The 14,623-nt window shown below is 42.5% G+C and overlaps 1 protein-coding gene across 1 annotated transcript in view; it reads right to left on the reverse strand.

The window, feature by feature from the left end:
- The window catches only part of FRK (fyn related Src family tyrosine kinase), a 57,042-nt gene that overhangs the window by 16,779 nt on the left and 25,640 nt on the right, over positions 1 to 14,623 (reverse strand). Inside the window, exons 3-5 of the mRNA XM_081186725.1 lie at positions 13,832 to 13,995; positions 12,228 to 12,396; positions 8,245 to 8,403 (exon numbers count right to left, since the gene is read on the reverse strand). Coding sequence (XP_081042851.1) covers positions 8,245 to 8,403; positions 12,228 to 12,396; positions 13,832 to 13,995 — 492 coding nt within the window. The remainder of the gene's footprint in view (positions 1 to 8,244; positions 8,404 to 12,227; positions 12,397 to 13,831; positions 13,996 to 14,623) is intronic.

A 14,623-nucleotide genomic window follows, 5' to 3' on the forward strand; every position in this document is an offset into this window, starting at 1 on the left:
GTCTCTGGGTCCTTCTGCCCCCCGGGGTCTCCTTTTTCCTACTCTCTTCTGACGCGGACCCCCCTGACCCTTCCGCCTCCTTGCGGCGGGCTTTGGGACCTGGTTCACTCTCTGGGCTGCTTACTGCGCCAGCTTCCGCTACATTTGAACTTGGCGCGCGCGCCCAACTCTCAACCTTCCTCTTGATCGTTTCGTCGCTCCCCGAGGTGGGCGTGACTACTCCTGACTCATGCCCTCCCTCCTTCTGAAAGCCTCTGGAACCCGATATCTGGTCCCCTTTCTCCCCGCTGCTCCCGGCTGGGTACGTGGGTCCCGATCTCCAACTGCTGCTCTCTGATTCCTCTCTGGACCCTTCTTCCTGGGGTGTCCCCCTGCTTTCCCCCCTTGCTCTGACCGCTGGCGCTCCCTTCTGGGAATCCTCGGACTCACTGGATAAGCTCGGCGATCTCGGTTCGTCATCCCCACTCATCTTTCCTTCGTATTCCTCCCCCTCGCTCTCTGTCTCCTCCCTTCTCTGCGTCTCTGCTTCTGAACCCCTGACAATTACAAACACCGTATTATGTAAGGCAAGGTCTCCATAGCGAGCAGAAACCTTAATAGTCTCTCCTTGACAACCATTACCTAATTGAGAGTATTTGTCCTATTGTAACAAGAATCTGAAATATCTATCATTGTGTCTTTCTTATGGCAATTTTATTTCACCTTGAAATGCAACTTACTATTTGCTATACATTCTGCACACTGCAGAGGCAACTTTTCCTCTGTGGCTTTTCCATCAATAACTGTTTGCACATCCACAAAGTAGTGATGTTTCATGTATTTACTTTCTGCCCAGCCTACAGATCTCATGAGAAAATTGTCTGCTTCATAGTATTGCTTATGTGATTTAAAGGTTTGGGCTTTTAAATGGGCTCTCAGGATGCGCACGCACTGCTGCGGCATTACTCGTCTCTGAGCATGAAAGTTAGATTTCCCTGAAAGTCATACAATGGGATGGCAATTTAGCAGGGCTGCATTTTACTTCCGTTATCACATGGATCCACATGTGGAGACTTGCAGTAAATGAAAAGTTCGTCTTTGTGAGAAAATACTTTGGAAATTCTTGAGTTTCTTCAGTATACATGGGACAAAATTGGAATGGGGGCGATGGAATACAATTGTCCCACAGATTCAAAAAGTGTCACCAGTGTGGTGTAGTGGTTAAGAGCGGTAGACTCGTAATCTGGTGAACCGGGTTCGCGTCCCCGCTCCTCCACATGCAGCTGCTGGGTGACCTTGGGCTAGTCACACTTCTCTGAAGTCTCTCAGCCTCACTCACCTCACAGAGTGTTTGTTGTGGGGGAGGAAGGGAAAGGAGAATGTTAGCCACTTTGAGACTCCTTAGGGTAGTGATAAAGCAGGATATCAAATCCAAACTCCTCCTCCTCCTCTTCTTCTTCTTCTTCTTCTTCTTCTTCTTCTTCACCTGGTTCAAGTTGATCCTGGAATTTTTAGTCTGATTTGAAATGCTGCAAGCCCCATTCCCACTTGCTAGCTTCCCTCTCTGGCTAGTTATGTCCACATCCCCAAGCAACTCCCTCCATTAATTGCATTTAAGAAGGGAGAAGGAATAACCAGAACTTACTTCACAAAGAAAAGGACTCTGCGTACATGAAGCTATTCTTCTGGCCATTTGCAGAAGTATAATTTCTTGTCAAGCATTATAGTACAGTACCTGAATCAGAACTAGGTCCCAAGGAGCATAAAATGTGAAGTTTTTTTTAATCTGCTTCTCAGTTCAGTTCAGAAGGCACAGAAAGCTGCAGATGCTACTAGCATGTCTAGGAGCATCATTACTAGTTAAGGACAGGTCCCCCAAGGCCTCTCCTTTGTCCTTGTGGCTACCCCTGAATTTTAGAGAACCAGGCTTCTAAAATAGTTGCAGGGCCTCCATAAACTCAGAAGGCTTTCCACTTTGCACAGTCACCCTCCACGTGTTGGAGGGCAATGGAAACAATTGTTTTTTGGGGGGGGATTGAGCTTGCACACTCATCTCTGCTGCCACCCCATGCATTTTCTCTACACATGAACTTTATGTCCTAAAAGGCAATGTTTCATAGAGACTACTATTTATGTCTAATCCAAATTCTGAAAGAACAGTGTCAGAACTGCTCCTGAGCACATCTATCCATGGGCTATTTGTCTTTGTTTTTATCTTTTGTTTGTACAATGGCTCTCCTGTAATTTTCAAGGCAACCACACGTCTCTGTTCTTATGAAGACAACACACCTCTCTGACAGGACAGACAAGCGTAGAAGACCTTGATATCTAAAATATGAGCTGACAAGGCCCAAGCATGCTTAAAAGTTACATGCTTTGATTTTGAAGCCTTCATGCCTAATCACAGGTGTGGAGGGGCTAGTTATGCTATCTCAGTGACAAGGAAAGAACACACCGTAATAGAGATACTTTCACAGCACTGTTTGACAAACAGTTCAAACAATATGACTCACAAGGGTGCACCATCCAAAACCTTTTAAACACAGCATGAAGAAAAGGCTTCACTCTCATCACCTCTTTCCATGTGATGACTCTTTCCATGTGATGAAAACAACTTTTTCCACAAATGCACATTCAAGTGATAGGCAGAAGTATCGTGCAAGCAGTGATGTGAGAACTGGACTCAAGACCAGGAAGATCTGGGTTCAAATCCCTGCTTAATTCTTAGAATTTCTTTATCTAAACTACCTTAGGGGTGTTGTGGGGATAGGTAAAGGTAAAGGGACCCCTGACCATTAGGTCCAGTCGTGACCGACACTGGGGTTGCGGCGCTCATCTCGCTTTATTGGCCGAGGGAGCCAGCGTACAGCTTCCGGGTCATGTGGCCAGCATGACTAAGCTGCTTCTGGCGAACCAGAGCAGCACACGGAAACGCCGTTTACCGTCCTGCCGGAGCGGGATAGAATATATATAAACAGAAAACAGAAATGTGGATAAGAAATAAAATGAAAAGTCCAAATCGGTCATTACACTTGCCTTTGAAAACTACCCCACAGATCATTTCCTGTTAATCCATTTTAAATCTGCTACATGTTAAGGAAAAGTAGTCAATTAAACCTGCATGCATTTTACAGGCCATCTGTGATGGGGTAGCCATGTACCGGAAAGAAAAAGCAAACAAAGTGCAATATCATCCTCACAACACGTTCCAGCAATCTCAGTGAAGTTATGCTGCTTGCAAAAGAAATAAGAGCAGTTCTTGCTTGCAAAGGTAAGCTTTGGGGATGTAGAGCTCCAGCACCATTCAGCAGTGTAGTTTGGGCTCACAGCTGCAGGCTCCTGAACCTAATGCAATATTCAAAATCCACCCCTGTATTTGTAAGCTACACTCCTCAGATGCAGGGATTAAGTAAGACTCAAGCAGCTTGGGTTCAAAGGGCAGTGCAGATGGCCAAGGGATGGATCTTGTGAAGATGGAACAAGACCGGCTACAGATCACTTGTCTTTGACCCCTGCAGCCAATGAAAGAGTGACCCAAATGAAAGCAGAACATCGGGAGAAGCTTGGAGGTTTTTGACAGGGTTCTTTGGTGATTGAGAAGGAATGTGGAACATGTTTACCTGGCAGCAGCTAATGAAGAATTTTGACATCAGACCATATATATATATATATATATAGAGAGAGAGAGAGAGAGAGAGGGAGGGAGGGAGGGAGGGACCCCTGACCATTAGGTCCAGTCGTGGCCGACTCTGGGGTTGCAGTGCTCATCTCGCTTTACTGGCCGAGGGAGCCGGCATACAGCTTCTGGGTCATGTGGCCAGCATGACTAAGCTGCTTCTGGCGAACCAGAGCAGCGCACGGAAACACCGTTTACCTTCCCACCAGAGCGGTACCTATTTATCTACTTGCACTTTGACATGCTTTTGAACTGCTAGGTGGGCAGGAGCTGGGACTGAGCAACGGAGGCTCACCCCATCGCAGGGATTCGAACCGCCGACCTTCTGATCGGCAAGTCCTAGGCTCTGTGGTTTAACCCACAGCGTCACCCGCGTCCATATGTGTGTGTGTGTGTGTAATGATTTTGCTTTTCTGTTCTCTCTTTCACTCTTCTCTTTTAACCCTATTTGGTTTTTAAAAATATTTTTTAATAAGTTTTCGTTTAACATCTCAAAATAACATAGTACCATATATTCCATGACTTCTCTTCTTCCCCTTCCCTGGTTCATTTCGTTTACCTGCATATTTTACAATGTCCATTTTTGTCAGTTTTCCAATTTTACATCATTCAATTAGTTATTAAACTGTTGAATCTATCTTAATGTGTTTTCAAATGTGTAGTTATTTTCCATATATTCAGCAAAAAAAAATCCATTCCTCTTTAAATAGATATTTTTCTTGCTCTCTTAGTCTTAGTTAAACCTACTAGTTCTGCATATTCTATCAGCTTAAGTTGCCAACCTTACTCGGGACCTCTCTCACTTTTCATTTTTGGGCTAACAGAATGTAAACCACCATTGTTGCATGCATTTATGTTTCTCTAACACTTGGGAACTTCTGACTGCACCATTCCTAACAAAAATGCTTCCAGTCTTTTTGGGAAGGTTGTTTTAAACATTTTTTCATCCCATTATAAATCATTTCCCAGTATCCTTAATAATAACAACAACAACAACAACAACAACAACAACAACAACAACAACAACAACAACAACAACAACAACAACAATATATTCATAGAATCATAGAATCATAGAATCATAGAGTTGGAAGAGACCACAAGGGCCATCGAGTCCAACCCCCTGCCAAGCAGGAAACACCATCAGAGCACTCCTGACATATGGTTGTCAAGCCTCTGCTTAAAGACCTCCAAAGTAGGAGACTCCACCACACTCCTTGGCAGCAAATTCCACTGTCGAACAGCTCTTACTGTCAGGAAGTTCTTCCTAATGTTTAGGTGGAATCTTCTTTCTTGTAGTTTGGATCCATTGCTCCGTGTCCGCTTCTCTGGAGCAGCAGAAAACAACCTTTCTCCCTCCTCTATGTGACATCCTTTTATATATTTGAACATGGCTATCATATCACCCCTTAACCTCCTCTTCTCCAGGCTAAACATGCCCAGCTCCCTTAGCCGTTCCTCATAAGGCATCGTTTCCAGGCCTTTGACCATTTTGGTTGCCCTCCTCTGGACACGTTCCAGTTTGTCAGTGTCCTTCTTGAATTGTGGTGCCCAGAACTGGACACAGTACTCCAGGTGTGGTCTGACCAGAGCAGAATACAGTGGCACTATTACTTCCCTTGATCTAGATGCTATACTCCTATTGATGCAGCCCAGAATTGCATTGGCTTTTTTAGCTGCCGCGTCACACTGTTGGCTCATGTCAAGTTTGTGGTCAACCAAGACTCCTAGATCCTTTTCACATGTACTGCTCTCAAGCCAGGTGTCACCCATCTTGTATTTGTGCCTCTCATTTTTTTTGCCCAAGTGCAATACTTTACATTTCTCCCTGTTAAAATTCATCTTGTTTGTTTTGGCCCAGTTCTCTAATCTGTCAAGGTCGTTTTGAAGTGTGATCCTGTCCTCTGGGGTGTTAGCCACCCCTCCCAGTTTGGTGTCATCTGCAAATTTGATCAGGATGCCCTTGAGTCCATCATCCAAGTCGTTGATAAAGATGTTAAATAAGACCGGGCCCAAGACAGAACCCTGTGGCACCCCACTAGTCACTCTTCTCCAGGATGAAGAGGAACCATTGATGAGCACCCTTTGGGTTCGGTCAGTCAGCCAGTTACAAATCCACTGAGTGGTAGCAGAGTCAAGACCGCATTTTACCAGCTTCTTTACAAGAATATCATGGGGCACCTTGTCAAATGCCTTACTGAAATCAAGGTAGGCTATATCCACTGAGTTCCCTTCATCTACCAGGCTTGTAATTCTGTCAAAAAATGAGATCAGGTTAGTCTGACATGACTTATTTTTCAGAAATCCATGCTGACTATTGGTGATCACAGCATTCCTTTCTAGGTGCTCACAGACTGTTTGCTTAATGATCTGCTCCAGAATCTTCCCTGCTATTGATGTCAGACTGACTGGGCGGTAATTATTTGGGTCCTCTCTTTTCCCCTTTTTGAAAATAGGGACAACATTTGCCCTCCTCCAGTCTGCCGGGACTTCGCCTGTTCTCCAGGATTTCTCGAAGATGACTGCCAGTGGTTCTGAGATCACATCTGCCAGTTCTTTTAATACTCTTGGATGCAGTTCATCTGGCCCTGGAGACTTGAATACATCTAAACTAGCCAAATATTCTTGTACTGTCTCCTTAGTTATTCTGGGCTGTGTTTCCTTTGCTGAATCATTTGCTCCAAATTCTTCAGGTCGGGCATTGTTTTCTTTATCGGAGAAGACTGAGGCAAAGAAGGCATTGAGGAGTTCAGCCCTTTCTGTGTCCCCTGTTTGCATTTCACCATCTTCTCCTCTGAGTGACCCCACTGTTTCTTTGTTCTTCCTTTTGCTACGAACATACCCATAAAAGCCTTTTTTGTTGCTTTTAACCTCTCTAGCAAGCCTGAGTTCATTCTGTGCTTTAGCTTTTCTGACTTTGTGTCTACACGTGCTGGCTATTTGTTTGAATTCCTCTTTGGTGGTTTCCCCCCTTTTCCATTTTTTGTACACATCCTTTTTTAATCTTAATTCAGTTAAAAGTTCTTTAGATAGCCACCCTGGCTTCTTTAGGCACCTTCCATGTTTCCGTCTCATTGGTATTGCCTGACGTTGTGCTTTTACTATCTCCCTCTTAACAAACTCCCAGCCATCATGAACTCCCTTTCCTTTTAGTATTGCTGTCCATGGGATCTCACCCAGCACTTCCCTAAGTTTTATGAAGTCGGCTTTCTTAAAGTCAAGAAATTGAGTCCTAGTATGCTTGGCTGCTCCTTTCCGCTGTATAGTAAACTTCAGAAGAGCATGATCACTCGCGCCTAATGATCCTTCCACTTCTACCCCACTAACCAGGTCATCAACATTGGTTAGGACCAGATCTAAAATGGCTGTTCCTCTTGTTGCTTCTCCCACTTTCTGGACAATGAAGTTGTCTGCAAGGCCAGTGAGGAATCTGTTTGACCTTATGCTCTTGGCTGAGTTTGACGCCCAACAAATATCCGGGTAATTGAAGTCCCCCATTACTACTATCTCCCTTCCTTTTGCATGCTTGGCCATCTGTTCCAGGAAGGCATCATCTATGTCCTCCGTTTGGCTTGGGGATCTATAGTAAACTCCCACAATGAGGTCTCTGTTATTCTTCTCTCCCTTAATTTTGACCCAAATGCTCTCACATTGGCTTTGAGGTTCTAAATCTTGGATCTCTTCACAGGTATACACATCCCTGACATATAACGCCACTCCTCCTCCTTTCTTGTCTGGTCTGTTTCTCTGAAATAGATTGTATCCCCCCATTATTACATTCCAATCGTGGGACTTATCCCACCAGGTTTCAGTGATGCCTATTATGTCATATTTAGTTTGCTGTACCAAGAGCTCAAGCTCATCTTGTTTATTTCCCATGCTTTGCGCATTCCCATGCTTTGCGCACAGATATTTATACCCCGCCCATCTGGCTGGGTTTCCCCAGCCACTCTGGGTGGCTTCCAACAAAATATTAAAATACAATAGTCCTACAGATATTAAAAACTTCCCTAAACAGGGCTGCCTTCAGATGTCTTCTAAAAGTCTGGTAGTTGTTTTTTCCTTTGACATCTGGTAGGAGGGTTTCCACAGGGTGGGGGCCACTGCCCGAGAAGGCCCTCTGCCCGGTTCCCTGTAACCTCACTTCTCACAGTGAGGGAACCACCAGAAGGCCCTCGGCGCTGGACCTCAGCGCTGATCAATGGGGGTAGAGGTGCTCCTTCAGGTATACAGGACAAGGCCATAAACTTTTCACATGCCCAACACATATGAAAAAATATTCCCTCCAAAAAGGGATGGATGGGTAAGAGAAAGGGACAATTGGATTTATTCCAAATGTTTTGGAATAAAAGTTCTTTTATTGTTTCAAATGTAAGAACTGTGAAGAAAAAAATATATATTTAAAAATGTAAATAGTCTATCTAAACATAGAAGAAGACCACCTGGCCATTTTGTGGATTCCCCACCAATCTCTACAGCCAGTCAGAGTTTATTGAGCTGCTCAACTCTTTTCCTTCTCTTTTTTATTAGCGCATTTGCTATACTACAAGCAGTACACAGTATTGCTAAATGAAATGTTTCCTACTCACTCTGGAGGTATTCTAGCAGACTTCCATGTCTCATCAGTTCTGTAATAATATAAATTGGATCCTCTAAAGTGCAAACAGCATAGAGCTGTATGAGCTTTGGGTGTCTCAGATTCTTCATTATCTGTGCTTCCCTGAGGAAGTCTTTTGGATCCATTGAACCTGAAATGAGAACAGCAACAAAAGAAAATTAGCCCCTGTTATTAAGGGCCATCCTTGTCTGCCCTGCAGTCTTGTGTAAATGACGAGTGCTGCTGCCTTTCGCTTTGCAAAGTACGATGTACATCAGTGCAAATTCAAGTAAGGAATTCATGCAAGTGAAATGACAAAGGAGAACACAGGTTTTGTAATTTTCCCTGGCTTTAATACAAAAATAATAACTCTAATAACTGTAGATAGCGGGTTATTTTGCCCATCATAAAGGCTATTGGTCATTTTATGACTGAAATGGTAGTCACAATGTTTTATTGGTTTAACTGCTGCTCCCGGATACTAGAAATGTAACCATGATTAGAAACAGTGCAATAATTTCCAACATCTTAAGTTGCCTGCATCAGATCAATCCCTCTAGGTACAAACCCAAGCAATAATGATTCGCCTCTTCCAAGCTACATTGTTGAAGCTCATTATACCTTGGAATAGAACATGTTTATTACTTAGAATTATTGACCTTATCCGCAAAGGGGCAGAACACAAGGTTCTGGTGCACCTATCATGCAGTAAACTTGCCAGACGGAATTAAGACTTGAAAAGGACTTATAAAAGTAGTGCAGCTATAGAAGGGAAAATGCAATACTATACTAAACTCAATGCTGGCAGTCAATAGAAAATGAAAGTGCCAATAACAACAGAAAATAAAAGTGCCTATTTGACTTCATGCAAATTTACGGTGCAACCACACTCAGAAAACGGAACACTTCTTGTCCCCACCCCTCAAAAAGAACATTGTAAAGCAGAAAAAGGCAACCAAAATGATCAGGGGGCTAGAAAAACGCCATTATGGGGGAAGGTTTTAACATTTGGGGCTTTATAGTTCAGTAGGAAAAGGTGATTAAGGGAGGGGACATGATTGAGGTATATAAAATGATGGGGAAGTGTGGAGAAGATTGGTAGGGGGAAATTGTTTCCTCCCTTCTGCATCATACTAGAACCTGGGATCAACCAATAAAAGTGAATAGAGATTCAGCACAGACAAAAGGAATTAGTTCTTCACACAACACAGTTAATTAAACTGGGAAATTTGCTACACAATGCAGTGAGCACCAATCACTTGGACAGCTTTAAAGGGGGATTAAACAGATACAGATATTCATGGCAACTAGTTGTGATGGCACCATTGGCTCCAGTGTCAGAGGCAGTCTAAATACCAGTTAATGGGTAACACAAGAAGGGGAGTGTTGTTCTGGTCATGTCTCTAGCTAAATATCCACTGGACAGTCAGTATGGAATGCAACCTACTCTCGCAAGGCATTATTTTGTCTGAAACCCACCCACCCCTTTCTTACAAGAGCTTCTGGAAAATTAAAGGGCTTCTGGAAAACATTCAACAGCAATTGCATCCAGCAGCAGAGCTGGTGCCAACATACATATAAATAGCTGTTACAACATGATGGGTGAACCTGTCTTACAAATGCATCTGGCAGCATTTGGGGGGGGGGAATACAAACCCAACATGGATGTATTAATAAAATATCTTAATGCTTCATGGGACTGCATTGCTTTTATGAAGATTGCTGCCAGTTTAATTAGGAATCTTGTGCCTCTCTCTGTGAGGTTAATTGAAGCCCTTTCTAAAATGTAGAGGCTGCAGACTAATCATTTAGACTTTTAATCCAGCATTTGCAGGATCAAAGATCAATTTTTAACCAATCTTGGGTAGGGGGGATGGTTTGGAGTAAATGCAGTTTTATCTTATGAAACTCTTTAACTGTGCAACTTTGCAATCATCAGTGTTCCTAGAAATAATTTCCCTATGCTATCTTTTATTAAATGGATAAATTGTTTCCTCTCCTACTTCACAATAAATATTTTATTATTACACTTCTATAATAGACCAACACTGTGTACAATAAAGGGCATATATTTCAACAAGTCTTTGACAGGTGACTTTCCAATCATCTGCCAACATGAAAATAAATTTAAAAAAATGTTTATGATAAGTTGTAAATAAAGTGCTCTAAGTGCTTTAAAGACATGAATTAAAACAAATAGATGTTTTTCCCAGGCCTGTTAATACAATCAATTTTTAAAATACAACACATGATATACAAGGTTTGAACAAATACATCTGATATTACTTTCAAATTCCCCATGTACCGTATATTGCCAGGAGAATTTAAGTAAATCTTGTCAGTATTCAGGTGATTTTTTTCAAAGGACAGTGGCTATTTGCTTTTCTCTTTAATAAAAACTAAAGTGAAATCCTGTGGCCACTAGCTTCAGTTGCACCATCGCTCTGCCCAAAATGTCATGTCACTAATCACATTTTAGCACTGCAAATAGATCTAAGAGAATTTATGATTGAGAGGAATTGGAAACTATAATGGACTCCATACAGCCAGATACCCCTCTCTACTTACCATCCAGGCAAACAAGAAGTGTTATCAGAGTTCAACAACACATTCCAGTAAATGCAATTCTGGAGGGTGCAAAAGCTGTACCAGTGAAGGGTTTGGCTTGGAGACAGTGGTTTGGGGAGAGTTGTGGGGGACACACTGAGAAGTCCACAGGCCTGATATTTCCCACCCCTGCTCTAGGCCAATATAATCATGATGTTGCAGCTATGTGTTGATTGGTTCCTTCTTTGCATGGGGAACATCAGTGCACAATGTCATGATTGGTGGGTGGCGTGTGTAGGGAAGCCACTAGAAATGGCTACATTAGCATTTGTTTCTCCATTTCCACCTTTTTTGGAATGATTTTTATTAGGTTTTTGAGAATAAGTAAATACATAAGCAGAAGATGTTGTCTGTCAAATAGGGAATGCAGATACAATTGCACAACACTATTATACTGTATTTCTAAAATCATTATCTGTTGACACTCATGCTATGTAAGTGCAAATGATCACAGCTGCCTTATACCAGTATTAGTCCTAGTAAATGCCACATGGTGTTTGCAAGCTTCTCTCATTTATCTTTATGTGTGGTATATTGTTACTTCGTAACTGGGAAAGTGGCTTGCTTTATGCTATTCAGTGCATGGCTAAATAACTGGCAAAACTGAAAATTGCAACCAGTGAAGCAACTAGATTCCCCAAATGTATGATTATCAAATAGGCGAAAAGAGCCCAAATGAGCCCTCGCCCCATCAGGTTCAGAGGAATCCCCTAACCTTGATCCAAAAAAGGATTGCAGTGGGTATTTTTCCAAACATCATATTGCATCACAAGCTTTCACTCCCCTAAGTTTAAAAAGGCACTCACAACACAAGACAAGAAGGAAAAATTGTTGCTTGGATAGAGAACTGAAAAAGCCCCTCTGGCTTTGCAAAAGCTCATGCACATATCTAAGAAGGCACTTCAGACTGATATCCTTGTACATAAGAGCTTTTAAAAGAATGGAGGAAATAGACTGATGGAAATTAATCTTAACAGTAAATAGCTGCGACTCTGGGTGCATTTTCAAGAACATAAAGAAAAAGAACCATTATATGCTTTAAAATAATATCTGCCATGAGCAGAAGATGAACCAGTTTTATTTTCATCATCTACTCCCACAGTGAATATATTTGTTCTTCGTTCTTGATTGTGTAAGATCTTTTGCACCAAAAACAAAATAAAAATTGCTAGGAGAATAATTGAATTCAATGTTTGAATGGGCAGGAAATGCAGTATACACAATGAAGGCTACAAATAGCACTTTCTATTTGTTTGTCAGTGCTCTCAACCACCCATACATTGAAGTAAATCTTGCTGAAATCAAGACTATATTTAGATTTTATGCAGATTTTGAGGGTGAAATAGTCAGAGGTGTTCTTTGACATACCTGGTTTTAGCGTCTTAATGGCCACCGGTGTGGTATTGTTCCATAATCCTTCCCAGACCTCGCCAAACTGGCCAGAACCTAGTCTTTTTAAGAGCTGTAGGGAATTTCGGTCTATCTCCCACTGATCCACAGTTTGGTATGACAAATCATAGGTTGCCGGAACTTCTGTCTGCATAGGATTAAAAATGGCACACATAAATTATGTGCTTTTCTTTTTAAAAAAACAAACCCAAAACAACTGTATCTATGCAGGTATACCGATTTAAGAGGGTGTGTGCTAAACAGAATGCGGGGGGAGGGCAGTAAACCAAGCAGAACTTCCCACAAGCAGCCAGGTGCTTCTTTATATGGCACTTCCTCCCATGAAAACAGGAAGGTCCGGTCTTAATGATGAAGCAGAGGGAAACTATTGCTTTGGACAGCAGACCCTAAAGGCCAGAGCTACTTCCATTTTCTATGTTGTTTTTATTTTTTAAAAAACAGGGAAGCATCATTTCAACACTTTCAAAGATATCAAGAGCTGGTACCTTTTCCTGGTCCCACAATGGTCCCCTGCAGTGCGAATTGGCAGAAAGAGGCAGTGACGGATGGACTGTCACTGTTTACCGTTGGGTTCTTCACATTACCACAGAAGCCACGGCACCATCCCTTCTCCTGTGCCACCACACTGGCGATACGCCAGTACTGGCCCATTTTCTGAGGACTTATGTTATTGTAGGGAGTGGCACAGACCTGCGCACTCTGGGAGCTTTTTACATTATATGTTGACAGGAAAGGGTAGGGTCCATTCTGCTGTGTCTCCCATTCCCCCGATATAATGTATGGATCCAAATGCATAGCTGTCTCATCAAACATTGCCACATTAGCAGCCCACTTAAAACTGCTCCATAACAGTGACAGAGAACAGATGTCCTTCAGATGCTGCTTGAAAATCTGGTGGGTGGAGAGAGGCTTGCCTGATCTCTCTTGGAAGCCAATTCACAGTTGTGGGGCCACTGCCAAGGAAGCCCTTTCCCCATACCCACCAAATGGATGGCTCTCATAGATGGACACATAGCAGGGTCTCTGATGTGAATCAGAGTTGTGGGGGGGGGGGTTGTCTCAGGGGGATTTGCTTTTGGTTGTGGTCTCTTCAACTTTGTAGACAGATTGGAATGGGTTCAGAGGAGGACAATGTTGATACTTCTTTTAGAATCTGAAAGATGATTATATCCCTAGATTAGAAAGAGAGAGAACCAGGCAAGCTTTTAGAATAACAAAATATTGCCTGTAGGAATCTGATGGGGTTCTGAGTTCTTGTTTTTCAGTCAGTACTTATAGACAGCTAGAGTTATGAGGGTGGCGATTCCATCTCAATATGGGTTTATACTGTGACTTCATAAGTAACATGCTGGCATGTTCTCCCCCAGGCCATACAATTATATCTCAAACATTGCATGGCTCTCTTGTTTTCATTATCATTGATATGCCATCCCATATCATGGTGCAGTTATGCATCATTTCTTAAACTATTATCATGGCTGGAAGGAGGGTTAAGTACTTATCAATTCAATCATCAAAAGTTCACTCCATTTTGAAAGGAAAATGTCCTGAGTTAGCTCTACCTTTACACATGGCCTCCCAAGCTTTACGCACAGCCCGTCGCTGGAACGACTGTAGTATCTGACAAAAGCATTCAAGGTTGGGAAAGTTTTCCTTTTCGTCACAAAAAAGCCGCCATTGTCCAGACGTCGGATTCGGTAGTGCTTCACGACCTTCCCGTCCCGTACTAGAAAAAATAAAAACAAAGGAACACAGGAAAATTGCCTTATTCCAAGTCAAGATGTTGAGCCATTTAGTTCAGTGTTGTCCACTCTGACTGGCAGATGCTCTCCAGCATCCAGGCAGGGAACATTTCCCAACTCCACCCACAGGTGCCAGACATGGAACCTGAAGTCTTCTGCAAGCAAAGCAGATCCCCTTCCACTGAGCTACGACCCTTCCCCTAAGGAAGGCATTGTGAATTGCCTAAGACTTGAATAAAAACAACACACATCATAATATAATATAGTCAAGTATCCAGCCAGGAAACATGCCTCCTAAATGAGTCTCCAGTGACTCAGTCTTATGAGCTTTTGCCCTGAATGGTGTATTATGTAATGACAGGGGAATAATAATAATAATAATACAACACATATATTTCTAGTGGATGCAACTGACAACCCCCCGCCAAAGTTAAACTCGGTTTCAAAGGTTTGTTTTCCCTCTGCCAGGCATGGGCTACCTCAGTTGGAAATAGCCATGCTCTTGAATGAAGCTTGAAATAAGGATAACTTACCCCTGAATAAAATTACATTGACTTCTTATAATTATGCTCACTCTGTAAGACCTTTATATCCCTATTTATTTACCATCAT

The sequence above is a fragment of the Podarcis bocagei genome (genome assembly GCF_964188305.1).
Source record: "Podarcis bocagei genome assembly, chromosome: 3".
NCBI classification, from domain to species: domain Eukaryota; kingdom Metazoa; phylum Chordata; class Lepidosauria; order Squamata; family Lacertidae; genus Podarcis; species Podarcis bocagei.